The 14924-nt window shown below is 37.8% G+C and overlaps 1 protein-coding gene across 1 annotated transcript; it reads left to right on the top strand.

Annotated features, from left to right (window-relative positions):
* The first annotated feature begins 6422 nt into the window (after nucleotides 1–6422).
* On the top strand, nucleotides 6423–12464 carry LOC117507126 (C-C chemokine receptor type 9-like). Its single transcript, XM_034166912.1, has 3 exons — nucleotides 6423–6925; nucleotides 7070–7113; nucleotides 10875–12464. Exons 2-3 carry the CDS (start codon nucleotides 7075–7077, stop codon nucleotides 11934–11936), a joined length of 1101 nt encoding a protein of 366 aa, XP_034022803.1. The 5' UTR covers nucleotides 6423–6925; nucleotides 7070–7074; the 3' UTR covers nucleotides 11937–12464.
* The last annotated feature ends 2460 nt before the right edge of the window (nucleotides 12465–14924 follow it).

Below are 14924 nucleotides of genomic sequence, written 5' to 3'. Positions count from 1 at the left end.
TGTGTGTGTGTGTAAAACTCAGGTATCTTCTGAAAAAGCTTCTGCCATAAGAAATGTGCCATCAATCAATCTTGTTTTGAGTGAAACTGTTCAAGCCACAGTTTGTCGTGACTTACACGTACTTTGGTTTCACCTAACATGCACAAGCTGCACACATGGTGTACTTTCCTTCCTGTAGGTGCAGAAAATGAAGTAGCAGAATAGTAGTAGTAGCAGTAGTAGAGCACAGACTGAAATAAGAATGTAATTTCCCCATCCATCCATATACAATATTATATATATATATAAAATAATTTTAGCTGCTTAATTTGGGGCTGCATATGTAGATTTTTGTTATTCATACATACATCTGCACAAAAACATTCTTGTATTTGGATGCACCATATCAGCATTCTGTGTGGGGAATTCGCATGTTGTATCAAGTCAGATGCAGTCAGCAAATGTGCTTCTATCAGTGCAAGAAACAAATCACAGATCCTCAGGAAGTGGTGATGAGCATCACAGAAGCTGTCGTACTGCAGAGACAGCGACGGGACTTTACCATCATGTGGCGTGACTGTAACAGCGGTGCACTCAGTCACGTTGCTTCTTACTCACTGACAGGCCGTCAAAGGGCTTTTCTCAGTGTCACTCAGAAGGCTCGAGCAATCTCTTGTTTAGTTTTTCATTGGAATGAGAGTTTGGGGAATGTCCAGAGTGATTACCCTGTGACTTCTAAAGGATTTAAGTTCAGGTTTGTTTGTATCAATGGCGATGTCAATGAGCTTTAATGCCTCTTATGTGCACATGAAAATCATCTCAAAACTTTATGGAGAATAGCAGATATTTTATTTAAAAAAAAATACCAATCAGCAGTTTAGTTGCAAAACTGTAGTGGTAGTATAATTTAAGAAATATGCTGAGTTCATGAAATCTTTAAATCTTGAGTAATTTTGAGTAAAGAAGTAATCTTGTGATAGTTATCTTGTCAAGTCAAGTGTGGGGTGCATGCGTCTGGGTGCCGCGCTTTGCTGTATCCACGATACCACAGAACCACCTTAGGACATGGACAGCAGACCACTGGACAGACATTCTGGGACACAAGGAGATGATCTTGTACCCATTACATACAGTAACTATCATGCAAACAAGATATACATATATAATTTCCACAAAACATTCCTGTTCTTAACAATATTAACTGGTTGCTATACAACACTACCTTCTGCTTCCATTATATGGAGTTGTTCTCAGAAGAAAATATCTTGTTCCCATTGCATACAGTCATGATCACAAGCAAATGAGATCTACATACATATATAATTTCCACAATATTCCTGTTCTTAACAATATTACATGGTTGCTATACAACACTACCTTCTGCTTCCATTATATGGAGTTGTTCCCAGAAGAAAATATCTTGTTCCCATTGCATATAGTCATCATCTTAAGCAAACAAGATATACATACATATATAATTTCCACAAAATGTTCCTGTTCTTAACAATATTACATGGTTGCTATACAACACTACCTTCTGCTTCCATTGTATGGAGTTGTTCCCAGAAGAAAATATCTTGTTCCCATTGCATATAGTCATCATCTTAAGCAAACAAGATATACATACATATATAATTTCCACAAAATGTTCCTGTACTTAACAATATTACATGGTTGCTATACAACGCTACCTTCTGCTTCCATTGTATGGAGTTGTTCCCAGAAGAAAATATCTTGTTCCCATTGCATACAGTAACTGTGATGTGCAAACAAGATAATATTTTGTTTCTACAAAACATGTTTCTACTTGAAGAACTGGTGGCTGTAAAACACTACCTTCTGCTTCCATTGTATGGAGTTGTTCCCACAAGAAAATATCTTGATCCCATTACACACAATAACCAACACGTACAATCAAGATAATACATGGATCCCACAAAAAGTTCTTGTCCTTCTGGATATTTACTGGTTGCCATACAATACTACCTTCTGCTTCCATTATATAGAGTTGTTCCCAGAAGAAAATACAGTAGCATGTTTCTCTTACACACAGTAACTAATATATGCAACCAGGATAATATATTGTTCTCACATAAAGTTCTTGTTGACATTAATTGGATGCCATACAACACTACCATCTGCTCCTAATAGTGAGTTGTTCCCATAAGATATTCCCATTAGGTACTAGTAAGTAATTATTAATTAGTAAGTAATAGTAATTATTATGTTCAAAAGAGATAATATCTTAATCCCAATACAAGCAGTAACTATCATAAGAAGTGGGTCTGGATGTGCAACCAGTAGGCAGGAAACTCACCAAGTACTTTTCCACCATTGATTCTTCAAATCAAATCAAATCACAACAAACAGTTGCCCCAAGGCGCTTTATATTGTAAGGCAAAGCCGAACAATAATTACGGAAAAACCCCAACGGTCAAAACGACCCCCTGTGAGCAAGCACTTGGCGACAGTGGGAAGGAAAAACTCCCTTTTAACAGGAAGAAACCTCCAGCAGAACCAGGCTCAGGGAGGGGCAGTCTTCTGCTGGGACTGGTTGGGGCTGAGGGAGAGAACCAGGAAAAAGACATGCTGTGGAGGGGAGCAGAGATCAATCACTAATGATTAAATGCAGAGTGGTGCATACAGAGCAAAAAGAGAAAGAAACACTCAGTGCATCATGGGAACCCCCCAGCAGTCTAAGTCTATAGCAGCATAACTAAGGGATGGCTCAGGGTCACCTGATCCAGCCCTAACTATAAGCTTTACCAAAAAGGAAAGTTTTAAGCCTAATCTTAAAAGTAGAGAGGGTGTCTGTCTCCCTGATCCGAATTGGGAGCTGGTTCCAGAGGAGAGGAGCCTGAAAGCTGAAGGCTCTGCCTCCCATTCTACTCTTACAAACCCTAGGAACTACAAGTAAGCCTGCAGTCTGAGAGCGAAGCACTCTTCACAGCCAACAAAGGCTGACTCAATGCCGAAAAGTCCATAGAGACTTGGGCAGTTGGCGTATCGAGGTTAGCAGGAGTACGGCATTGATTTTTGACTAAAAGGAACAGGGACACTGAAAGCAACAGCAACCTTTTCAAAATAAAGGTCTGGAAATATTCAAAACTTAACACTGATTTTATTCATGACCTGCAGCGAATGCCTTATGTTTACCAAGTAATACTGAAGTTTCATTTTGACATGTGATGCTCTTAAAACTCCTCGTTCACACTGAGCTTTATGCGCATACAGATAAGAGCTGCACAGTCACTTCTGTGCAGTTAGAGTTGCTGTTTGAGTGAAACCTCTATGTCTACAACTTTCTTCAGCAGTTCCCAGGAGATTGTACTTCTCTGATCATCTCTGTGAACCTCGCTGTGGTCCAAACCGAGAAACAAAACCAGTAATTGGTCGACGCTCAAAAAATAAAAAAAAATACAAAAATAAAAAAAAGACTGATGGCTCACATACTCAACCTTCTGCACAGGATGATATACCGTGTCAGAAACGTTAAATCAGGCCTGGAAGTGAAACCACAAAATAGGATAGATGTGTTCCATACGGGGCCTGAACAAGGACCTACAAAAAAAAGAAACAAGAAAACAAAAAGAAAAGCCAAACAAGACAAAGACAAAGATCACCTTACACCCAGTGAAACATAATTAAAAATGATCGAACACAACACTTTCAGCTTCATTGTAACATATTAAAACCTTTTTTTGTGCACTGCTGATGTCTGCAAAAACAGCGCACATGGCAGAGATTTTGTGTTTTGTCAAACAATAAAATGAAAATTAAAATAATGCAAACATGCAAAAAAAAAAAAAAAAATTTAACACTGTTACATAACAACACTACTAAAAACTTTATTTTTTATTTTTGGACACATCAACAAATACAAAAATCTGTATTTACAGCATTATTCTAACAGTCACTCTCACTAGCATAATGTGGTCACTGCATTTAATTATTGTCTTTTGCATTATGCATTCTAACCAACAACAATTTCTGTGAGTACTTTTAGTTTCCTTAAAAACTGTGCAATGATTCCCCACATCACTCACATGGTTTGGACATTAATATTATTTGCGTTTATTCAACTGTATTATGCTAAAGTAGACAGCAATTATAATATTCATTCTTTCATTTTCTATGTCCGCTTACTCCTAATAAATGGTCATGGAAGAGCTGGAGCCTATCCCAGTGGTCATAGGGCGAGAGGTGGAGTACACCCTGGACAGGACACCAGTCCATCACAGGACCACAGCAACAACAATAATAATAATAATAACGAAATTTCTTTGTATAGCAATTTTTCCAAAGTGCTTAACAACAATGTAACAATGCAAGGCATTAAAAACAAGAACCATTAAAGACAATGTATGGGGGGGGGGACTAGCAGGGCAGTCAGAGTGCAGACCTATGCCAATGGGTTTCTACGAAATGCATTTCCAACACCATTTGTTGCTTTGCTGTTTGGTCCTACAGGATACAAACTTATATCCTACAAATTCACAGCTATACCTGGTTAAAAATAAATCTATATAATATGATATATTAATTAAAATGTGAAAAGAGAAAAAGCCCCATCCATTATTATGAAACAAAGTTAATTCAATTGAATTTACTTTATTTATACAGCATCAGTAAATAACACAAGTCATGTTAAGGTGCTATACAAGTATGCTGGTGATGGTGGAAAGAAAAAAAAAAACACTCCCTCAGCATTTTTTGATTTTACAGGAAGAAACCTCAAACAGAACAGACTCAGCAAGGTGACCATCTGCTATGGGCATTCTAACATGATAAAACAAAAAGCACAACACAAGCTAGGCAGAACATGCAGTAACTGAAGGTTTGCAACTAAACTATCTTTTAACTAGAAGCACTCAGAGAGTGCAAACCTCCGCCAAGGCCATGGGGTCACTGACGCCATAAGATCTACATGCCATGGAATCATTGAACCTAAAAAAGTCTAACAATGATGTTTGCTCAGTAGTAAAAAAAGTTTCATCTGCTGTGACTGGATAGCATGTATCCTTAGCGCTTGGCATCACAGTTTATTGCAACTTGCACCTTTCCCAGAAGCTACTGTCATCTGAGCACTGATATTGATATTGCATGTGGTTATAGACAAAAACAAATAAGAGACAAAATTCAATTTATTATTCAACTAAACTGCAAATATATGAATTTTTTAACATTTATGAAACACTTCTCTAAACAAGGCCATAGGGTCGCTGACCCTAAAGAGATTCCCTCCTTGGCACAGTGATCTATTCAACAATTCAGTGTTACAACCAAAACTATGATACATACACTTTTCTTTCCTTTATATTTGACATCCTTGACCATGAAAACATAGCACTAGAACTTGGAATCACTTTTATGTCTTTATTAGTTCAAATGTTATTGTATAAAAACGATTTTTCGGTAATGGCGGTTTTCTTCTGGATCTAGCTCCATAACATTTGAAGCTACATCAAATCTGATGACACCTTACTGAATCAGTACAGATTCAGCTACAATTTGGTGTTAGTTGTACATCTCTAGCTTCATTTGTCACCTCACACTGACACATTTTCTATTTTCCCTATATTTTTGCATATTCTGGATCACCAGATCCGGAATCCGAATCCGATCATCACCAAACTTTGTTGTTTCAGAACATTTGACTATGTTACACCCTAATTTTTTTCAAGCCTTTCTGCCTTGTTTTTGTGGAGTTAGAAACTAGAATGTCAAAATTCCCCCTATCCCGCAATGGTGAAGAATCCTTTAAAAAATTCCTGGATCCGGATCGTGATCCGGATCACCACTAAAATTTAATCACTTGTTCCTCTTGTCATTTCCAACCACTCCACAAAAGTTCATCAAAATCCATTCAAAACGTTTTGAGTTATCCCGCTGACAAACAGACAGACAAACAAACAAACACAACCGAAAACATAACCTCCTTGCCGGAGGTAATAACTGATAATGATGGCAGAATAATAGAACAGAAAGCAACTGAGTGTAGATTCAAGTATCAGCCAAATAGACTGCACAAGCAAGTCAGTTAATGGATTGATGCCAGATCAGTATATGAAAACAGAAAAATAAGTAATTTCTCAATCCACGACTTATTCCAGATTATCTTTAAAAAATTAATGGGTTCTTTCTCGGTTGATATTCCACCCCTTGAAAATACGACCTCCTTGGTGTAGACAATACAAAACAGCCTATAAAAAACTTGATATGAAAGTGACAAAATAAATATCCCATTAGTACAGACTAGAAATTCAGCAATTTTATCAGCACTTTATGAAATAGTAATGCAGATGTTCTCTGAGATGAATTCTCAGAAAATCATTGTGTCTGTGTTCATAAATGCCTTGTAAACGTCCAGATTTAGCGTGCCAGTGTCACGCTCAGTAACATGTCCATGTGATGCCTGAACGTGTGAACATAAAACCTGTGCTGTCTTGGTAGTGAGACAGTCAAAGCACCAAGTGGGAGAAAAAGTCCACACGGCCCAAGCCTCCTTCACTTTGGTCTTTAATCACGGTTTTCAGTTTCATGCATCAGTCATCTGTCGTGTTAAGTGCTCCACCTGTGCATACCAAGTGTGACGAATACGGCCTTGAGAAACTTAATCGGCTGTGGAGGGAATGTGGGTGTATTGTTTTGGTTCCAGCCTAATCACACTGTTCATTAGTCTGCAGCACGGCTTCACGATGAAACTATGAGCCATTTCTTTAATGTTGTAAACTGGAAGTATTGGGTTTTTTTGTTTTTTTTTTTTGCACCAACGATCCTGTTCTTTTCTTTTTTCTCCTACAAGCTGAGCGTGACATCAAATCAGCATGTGATCTTGTGGTTTAAGGTAACCCGTATAAGAAAGTAGACATGAGACTGTTAAAGCTGCTTGCCGTCAACAGAACTGCGACCCTTAGGTTACTGGCTGCATCTCAGCACTGACTGGGTAGGCGGTTTATTGTATAATTAAAAATGTAATGCATGTAATGCAAAAATTGTAACGCATTCAATTTTCATCATACCTTATGGGACCAGGTTTACACAGTTGTTTGATCTGATGTTTTGTATGTCATTCCTTGACTTGTTGTAGATAAAATGACTGATTTTACTCCAGAACCTGAAGATTTTGAGAACGTAAGTATGATTTTGATTATGAAAGTATGATTGTGAGTATGAAACAGCTTCTAAACGTACAACAATTTACCATTACAAGTGTGAACAGCTTGTAAATATACAATAATGCCTCATTACAAGTACGAACAACTTGTAAATATACAATCATTTCTCATTGTGAGTATGAACAGCTTATAAATATACAATAATTTCTCATTACAAGTATGACACAGCTAATAAATATACAATAATTTCTCATTGTGAGTATGAACAGCTTGTAAATATTCAATAATGTCTCATTACAAGTACGAACAGCTTGTAAATATACAATAATTTCTCATTACAAGTATGACACAGCTAATACATATACAATCATTTCTCATTAGAAGAATGAACAGCTTGTAAACATACAATAATTTCTCATTACAAATATGAACAGCTTGTAAATATACAATAATTTCTCATTACAAGTATGAACAGCTTCTACATATACAATAATTTCTCATTACAAGTATGAACAGCTTCTACATATACAATAATTTCTCACTACGAGTATGAAGCACCTTCTAAATATACAATAATTTATGATTAGAAGTATGAAACAGCTTCTAAACATACAATAATTTACAATTATGAGTGTAAATCATTAAAGACAAAGTTAATTATTATATTTAAGTGTAAAACCAAATTGTTTTAGGTGAACAATCGCACAGTTGTATAAGAACATCATGTTAGTTAATCAGTTATTCATTGATTATTAACTCCTGTTTGATTTCTTTTTAAAATCGTGCATTGTGCTGCAAAACTACAAAATCTGTAAAGACCAGTTACTTTCTTGCATGAACTGTTTTCTTTAATAACAGACACAAATCTTTATGAGGTTTGATTGTTTTAAGTTAAATTTGAAAATTTCTAATTTGACATACGAATAAAGAAACAGCATCTAACACTTTTTGTACAGTGCTGTATGTGCAAACATTTGCATGTGTTTGCAAAGAAACTTGAAACGTAAACTCAGCAGTTTGTATATGCAACACCAGATCAGCACATGCACCTTATTAAACATTATGCATTGCTTGTTTTTTAAGTGTTTCCGGTCAATGTGTAAAACAGTGAATTTTTTATGTTTATCTTCAGCAAACATCAAAGCACACAAATATTGCATCATAATTTCCAGTGTTTGTGAAATGCTGAGCTGTGGTTTTGCACCATGTTTCTTATCTCTGTCCTACATCTTAAACCGAGTGTTTCTGGGGTACTGAAATGTATTCTGGGCCCCTTTTTTGGAGCCCCCCGCCATCATTTACCCCCTTCTCAGTGTTGGATACTTCAGCAGGAAATTGTGCAGCGGTGTGGTTTCTTCTCCACAGACAAAACACCTGCACCTGACTGCAGCTTTTTTGGGGGGGCTACGCTCCATTGCCTTTGACGTCAAGAGCAGCATTTTTTTTTTTTTTTTTTTTTTAGTATTTGCTCCTCACCAGATGCAGATTGGCAGCAGTGAATGATTTCAGTAATATCAACAAAAAATTAGTTCAGAAAGAAAATGAAAACAAATACATCCAGAAAAGCAGTCAAAGTGCACACCCAAAACTACCAAGCACAAGTTTCGAGATCTGCTTCTTTGCCTCATAGTTGTTTTGGTTCCAACCCCCCCTTCTCTCTTTCAAACTACACCCATTATTTTTCACCAAGTTTCATGAATATACAAGTACACATACTGCTCAAAATAATCAGGGGAACACTGTTCCTCTATTTTGAGCAGTACATATAATATATATAATATCAAATCAAAATGTGGATGTCTTAGTGTGTGTAAGTGAGACGATGCCAGAACAACAAATCTTGAATGGTGTCATACAGTAGCACCACTTTTTACCTTTAAAAATACATTGTTCTCGTGGTTATGTGGTCTGCTGCTATAAAAAAACAGGTTGCATTCAATATATTTAATACTTGTATATTTATTTTTACCATCGTAAGTACTCATCAGTTCTCGTGTACCAGGCAGTGCACATTGACTAAATTTTTTTTCTCTAAGAAAAGGAAGTGACGTTTTTTATGATGAAAATGTATTAGTTAATAAAATATGAAAAAATTAATCACAATTGTTGTTGTATAACACACACACATACAGACACACACACACACACTTGAATCTAAATTCTAGGGTGTGTAACATTTTTCACAGTACTGTGTGTGTTCTTCAAATTATGTTTATGAACTGGTTTCTTGTCCATTATGACGAATGGCATTCACGCCAAAGAGTTCAATCTTTGTCTCATCAGACCAGAGAATTTTGTTTCTCATAGTCTGAGAGTCCTTCAGGTGCTTTTAGCAAATTCCAGGCAGGCTGCCATGTGCCTTTTACTAAGTAGTGGCTTCCATCTGGCCACACCTCCATACAGGCCTGATTGGTGGATTGCTGCAGAGATGGTTGTCCTTCTGGAAGGTTCTCCTCTCTCCACAGAGGAATGCTGGAGCTCTGACAGAGTGACCATTGGGTTCTTGGTCATCTCCATGACTAAGGCCCTTCTCCCCAGATTGCTCAGTTTAGACAGGTGGCCAGCTCTAGAAGGAATCCTGGTGGATCAGAGCTTCTTCCATTTACAGATCATGGAGGTCACTGTGCTCACTGGGACCTTTAAAGCAGCAGAAATGTTTCTGTATCCTTCCCCAGATTTGTGCCTCGAGACAAGGAGGTCTACAGACAATTCCTTTGACTTCATGCTTGGTTTGTGCTCTGACATGCACTGTCAGCTGTGGGACCTTATATGTAGACAGATGTGTGTCTTTCCAATTCATGTCCAATCAACTGAATTTACCCCAGGTGAACTCCAATTACACTGTAGAAACATCTCAAGGATGATCAGTGGAAACAGGATGCACTTGACCTCAATTTTTTAGCTTCATGGCAAAGGCTGTGAATACATATGTATATGTGATTAATAAAAAACTTTTTTCACATGGTCATTATGGGGTGTTGTGAATTTTGAGGGGAAAAAAAAAAAAAAAGAATTCCATCCATTTTAGGAATAAGGGTGTGGAAAAAGTGAAGCACTGTGAATACTTTCTGGATGCACTATATATACCAGTTTAATAAATAAATAAATTCAAAATAGCCAAAAATGAGCAACTTGTCAACCTAGGTCACCTCAAGCCAGATTTTAGTTAATGTGGCAATGCATTTGTCAATGATGCCTTATTATTAGAATTTTTCAGGTATGCCTGTGTAAATGTATCCTTTCAAAACACACTCAAGATATTGCCCAAACAATTCTTGTTTTTTTTTTTTTTTTTTTTTTTTTTTACACAAAATTGCCATACTTTAAAACTGAATTTGTAAACTAATATAATGGGCAGCTCGATGGAATAGTGGTTAACACTGATGCCTCACAGCAAGAAGGTTGTGAGATTGATTCCCACCTGTGGCCTTTCTGTCTGGAGGTTGCATATTCTCCCTGTGCTTGCTTGGGTTTCCTCTGGGTACTCCGGTTTCCTCTCACATTTAAAGACATGCAGGTTAGGTGAACTGTAAACTTTATAATTTTCCAGGTCTCCCTTGCGAAAGAGATCTCAGTCTCAATAGAACTGCATAACTGGTTCAGTAATTTTTCAGAAATTCTGATAAAAATTCCAAACAAATAAACCAACCAACCAACAAGCAAACACAGTCAAAGAAGTTACATCCTTGGTAGAGGCACCAACAGTCATCTGCATGATTCATGCAATCATTTTTAATGCTGCATCAGATAATCTGTTGTTTTTTTTTATTATTGCAGGAGAGTTTTTCTGGTTTCTCAGGAGACTATGACATTGGCATGAATGAAAGCTCAAACTTCTGCAACAGAAGCTGGGTTAGGCTGTTCCGTGGCCAGTATGAACCCCCTTTGTTCTGGATCATCTTCATTCTGGGCGCCGTGGGCAACCTGATGGTGGTTGGGATCTACACCATGGTGCGTAACCGCCTGAAAACAATGACTGATGTGTACCTGCTGAACCTGGCCGTGGCCGACCTCCTCTTTCTGTGCACACTGCCCTTCTGGGCTGCCGAGGCCACCAAGGGCTGGGACTTTGGTGTCACTCTTTGCAAAATGGTATCGGCAGTTTACAAGATCAACTTCTTCAGTAGCATGCTCCTCCTCACGTGCATTAGCATAGATCGCTACATTGCTATTGTGCAGGTCACCAAAGCCCAGAACCTGAAGAGAAAGAGGCTCTTCTACAGCAAACTGGCCTGCCTGGGTGTCTGGATTGTCTCCATTCTCCTGGCCCTTCCTGAGTTCATCTTTGCCCAGGTCAAGGCGGACGGGAAGCAGCAGTACCCCTGCAGACTTGTCTACTGGAACAACATAAATAACCGGACTAAGATTCTAGTGTTGTCCCTGCAGATCTGCATGGGCTTCTGCCTTCCCTTCCTGGTGATGGTTTTTTGTTACTCAGTCATCATTCGTACGCTGCTGCAGGCCAAGAGCTTTGAAAAGCACAAGGCCCTGCGGGTCATCTTTGCCGTGGTAGCCATGTTTGTCCTGACCCAGCTGCCACACAATGGCCTGCTGATGATGGAGGCTGCACAGGCAGCCAACACCACAATCACCAAATGTGCCACTTTGAAACTTTTTGATGTCGCTGGTCAGATTGCCAAGAGCCTGGCGTTTACACACGCCTGTCTCAATCCGTTCCTCTACGTCTTCATTGGAGTTCGATTCCGACAAGACCTTGTGAGGATGGTAAAGATGTGTGCTGTAGGTCTTGGGAAAGGAGGACTCAGCAAAATCCAGCCAGTTCCAAAACGTCCTTCGGTGATGTCAGACACAGAAACAACGCCTGCGCTTTCGTTATAGAGGAGCCGTACTGCATACCAAACATGAGAGCTGAGCTTGGAACTTCAACTTCGGCATTACTTCCTGCACTGCCTGATGTACATTAAACAGACAACAACAAAGTATTTCATTGTTTTTACTTTCAACCACATTCTGACTGCAAAGACAGGCTGATGTCAGTTCTGACTCCTTTATCTGTGTATCTTCTGAAAGTTCCAGCCTGCACTGGGGGGGAGACGTGCATCCCAGACAGGTCACCAGACAGACACTTCTGTTTCATACAGACATCTCAGCTGGGTCGGATTTAAAATGGCATCCTCTTTGCAATGAGAGGCCAGTGATAACCATGTTACTACCATGTTGTGCCATTTCCAAAGTCACTGTATGAAATGTGTAATAGTGTAAATACACTGAAGTTTGTTGGTCATTTTTTAAACACTTTTTTACATTATGATTTCATTGTGTGCTGCTGTAACTGGAAAAATAAATGAACTTCATTTTTTGATATTAACAGGGAAATAAAATAATAAAAAAACATTCAAGCATTAAGTATTTTTACTTGTGTTTCGTCGATGCCCCAGTTATAAATTAATTTAAAAAAAATAGTTGCCATAGAAGTAGTAGTAGTATCAGTACATTTTTCAATCATTGCTAATAATGAAAGTGCACAATAAAATCACCAGTGTTAATTTAACACTGGCAGTGAACATGTGGTCCTACTCTGGCCAGAGTGTTAGTTTTACACTGGTGATTTTACTATGTCATGATGTTAATAATAATAATAATTAGTAGTAGTAATAATCAAATCCAAATCAGAAAAAATGTTGGGAGCTTATAGAAAATGCAAAATAAAACAACACAAAACAATGTGATCCTTACATTTACTTCAACTTCTGTTTCAGTGCAGACAGTATGAACCCAAGATAGTTCATGGTTTGTGTGGTTAACGTCATTTCTTTTATTAATGTACATTTATTCCTGTATATTAGGCTTGCAACGCATTCCAAGAAAAGTTAGGATGGGGGCAATTTAAGGCTAGTAATGAGGTTAAAAAACAATAATTATGTGATTTCAAACAGGTGATGTAAATAAGTGATTATAGTCATGATTTTGTACAAAAGCAGTATCCATGAAAGGCCAAGTCTTTGAGGAGCAAAGATGGAAAACAGATGCATGAAAAAAAAAACAATGAAATGTTGAAAAACAATGTTCCTTAAGAAAAAAAAATATTGGAATGGATTCGTATGTCTTTTTTTCATGTAGAATGCACAATATCATTAAATGATTCAAGGAATTTGGAGGAACTGCCTACTGTGTAAGGGCATAAACCTCAACTGAACATCCATGATTACCAATTCCTCAGGTGGCACCACATCAAGAACATCATTCATTCATCAGTTGTGTGTTTGTCAAACATGCCAATATGGTGTTACATTCACAAATACCACTTAAAAATTTATTGTGCTAAAAAGAAACCCTATGTTAACCTTGTCCAGAAGCGCCACTGATTTCCATGCACTTGGAGACATCTGGGTTAGACCATCACACAATGGCATGGGTTGGACACTCACAGTGGAAATGTGTACTGTGGTCAGATAAATCAGTATTACAGGTTTTTTTTTTTTGGGGGGGGGGGGGGGGGGGGGGCGATGTGGTGTGCTCCAGACCAAAGATAAAAAGGATCATCCAGACTGTTTACAGCAACAAGTCCAAAAGCTAGCATCTGTCATGGTATGATATTGTGTCAGTACCCTTGGCAAAGGTAATTTACACTTCTGTGATGACAACATTAATGCAGAAACATGCCTTGAGCCTTACAACCCATGCATTTTTCAAAAAGACAATGAAAAACTGCATTCTGCACACATTACAAAGGCATGGCTGCAGAAGAAGAAAGCATGGGTACTGGACTGGACTGCCGGCCTGCAGTCCTTACCTGTCCTCTGTAGAGATGGATTTCTTCCTGCAAATACATCTGAGGTGTACAACAGCATGGGGTCGTTGTTGTTGCATTTTTACTTCAGACAAACACGTAATTGCAGGAAGAATCGGACAAAATAACACCTGACAGGCTTCATTGGTTGTATTCTCAATGGAGGATGTAACAGTTGTAAGTGGTATGAGAAGGAATGGCAACTAAAGTGATAAATGCCTTCATGATACAAATTGTTTTGGGAAATGCAGTAATAAAGTATATTTGCATCAAACGAAAGTTGACAACTCAAAACATGAAATATCTTGGGTCATACTGTCTGCAGTGGAAAAAAGTCAAAGCAAACAAGGATCACTTCATTCTTTTTTACTTAGCATTTCACCATATTTTCCAACTTTTTCTGATTTGGGGCTTATAGTAGCTCCAGTAGTTGTCTTATTGTTAAGTCTTTTTGTGTCATCACAAAACAGACATGGGCTGTCATGTCTATGCCCGTTTGTCTGCAGGCGGTAAATGTCAGTATCTTCAAAAAGCAACTATTATCAGTCTTAGTGGATAAACTCAGTGGACTTTCTTCCTGCAACATGGATTGTGTCAAGGCCAATGGTCAAGATCAAATCAGACATCACTGTCTAAAATGTCTGAACAACTATCTCAGGAGCTAGATATTAAAATACAGTTTTATGCATTGACCTCTGCTGATAAATGGATCAGACTTCGGACATCAGGTGATGCACTATACCATTTTCTGTATGTTTTGGTATTGCTGTTGTTATTACATGTAGCATACAACAGAATGTTACTATGAACACTACTGATTCCTTTAAAGGTTATTGTACACATATGTACAATAACCTTTAAAGTTTTTATTCACTTACTGTGTATTTGCTGATTGAAACATTTACTGAAAATAGTTTTATGTTCAAATATCTTTCCCTTTTTCTTGTCACCTTGTATTCAAGCTTAAAACTAAAGAACATAAATTTTTTTCAGCCTCCATTACTGAAGTGGAAAGAAGTTAATAAGACTAAATTAAGCACATATATGAAAGTAATAGGTGAAATAAAATACAAATA

The sequence above is a fragment of the Thalassophryne amazonica genome, chromosome 1 (assembly GCF_902500255.1).
Source record: "Thalassophryne amazonica chromosome 1, fThaAma1.1, whole genome shotgun sequence".
NCBI lineage: Eukaryota > Metazoa > Chordata > Actinopteri > Batrachoidiformes > Batrachoididae > Thalassophryne > Thalassophryne amazonica.
This window is presented reverse-complemented; position numbering and strand designations above follow the sequence as displayed.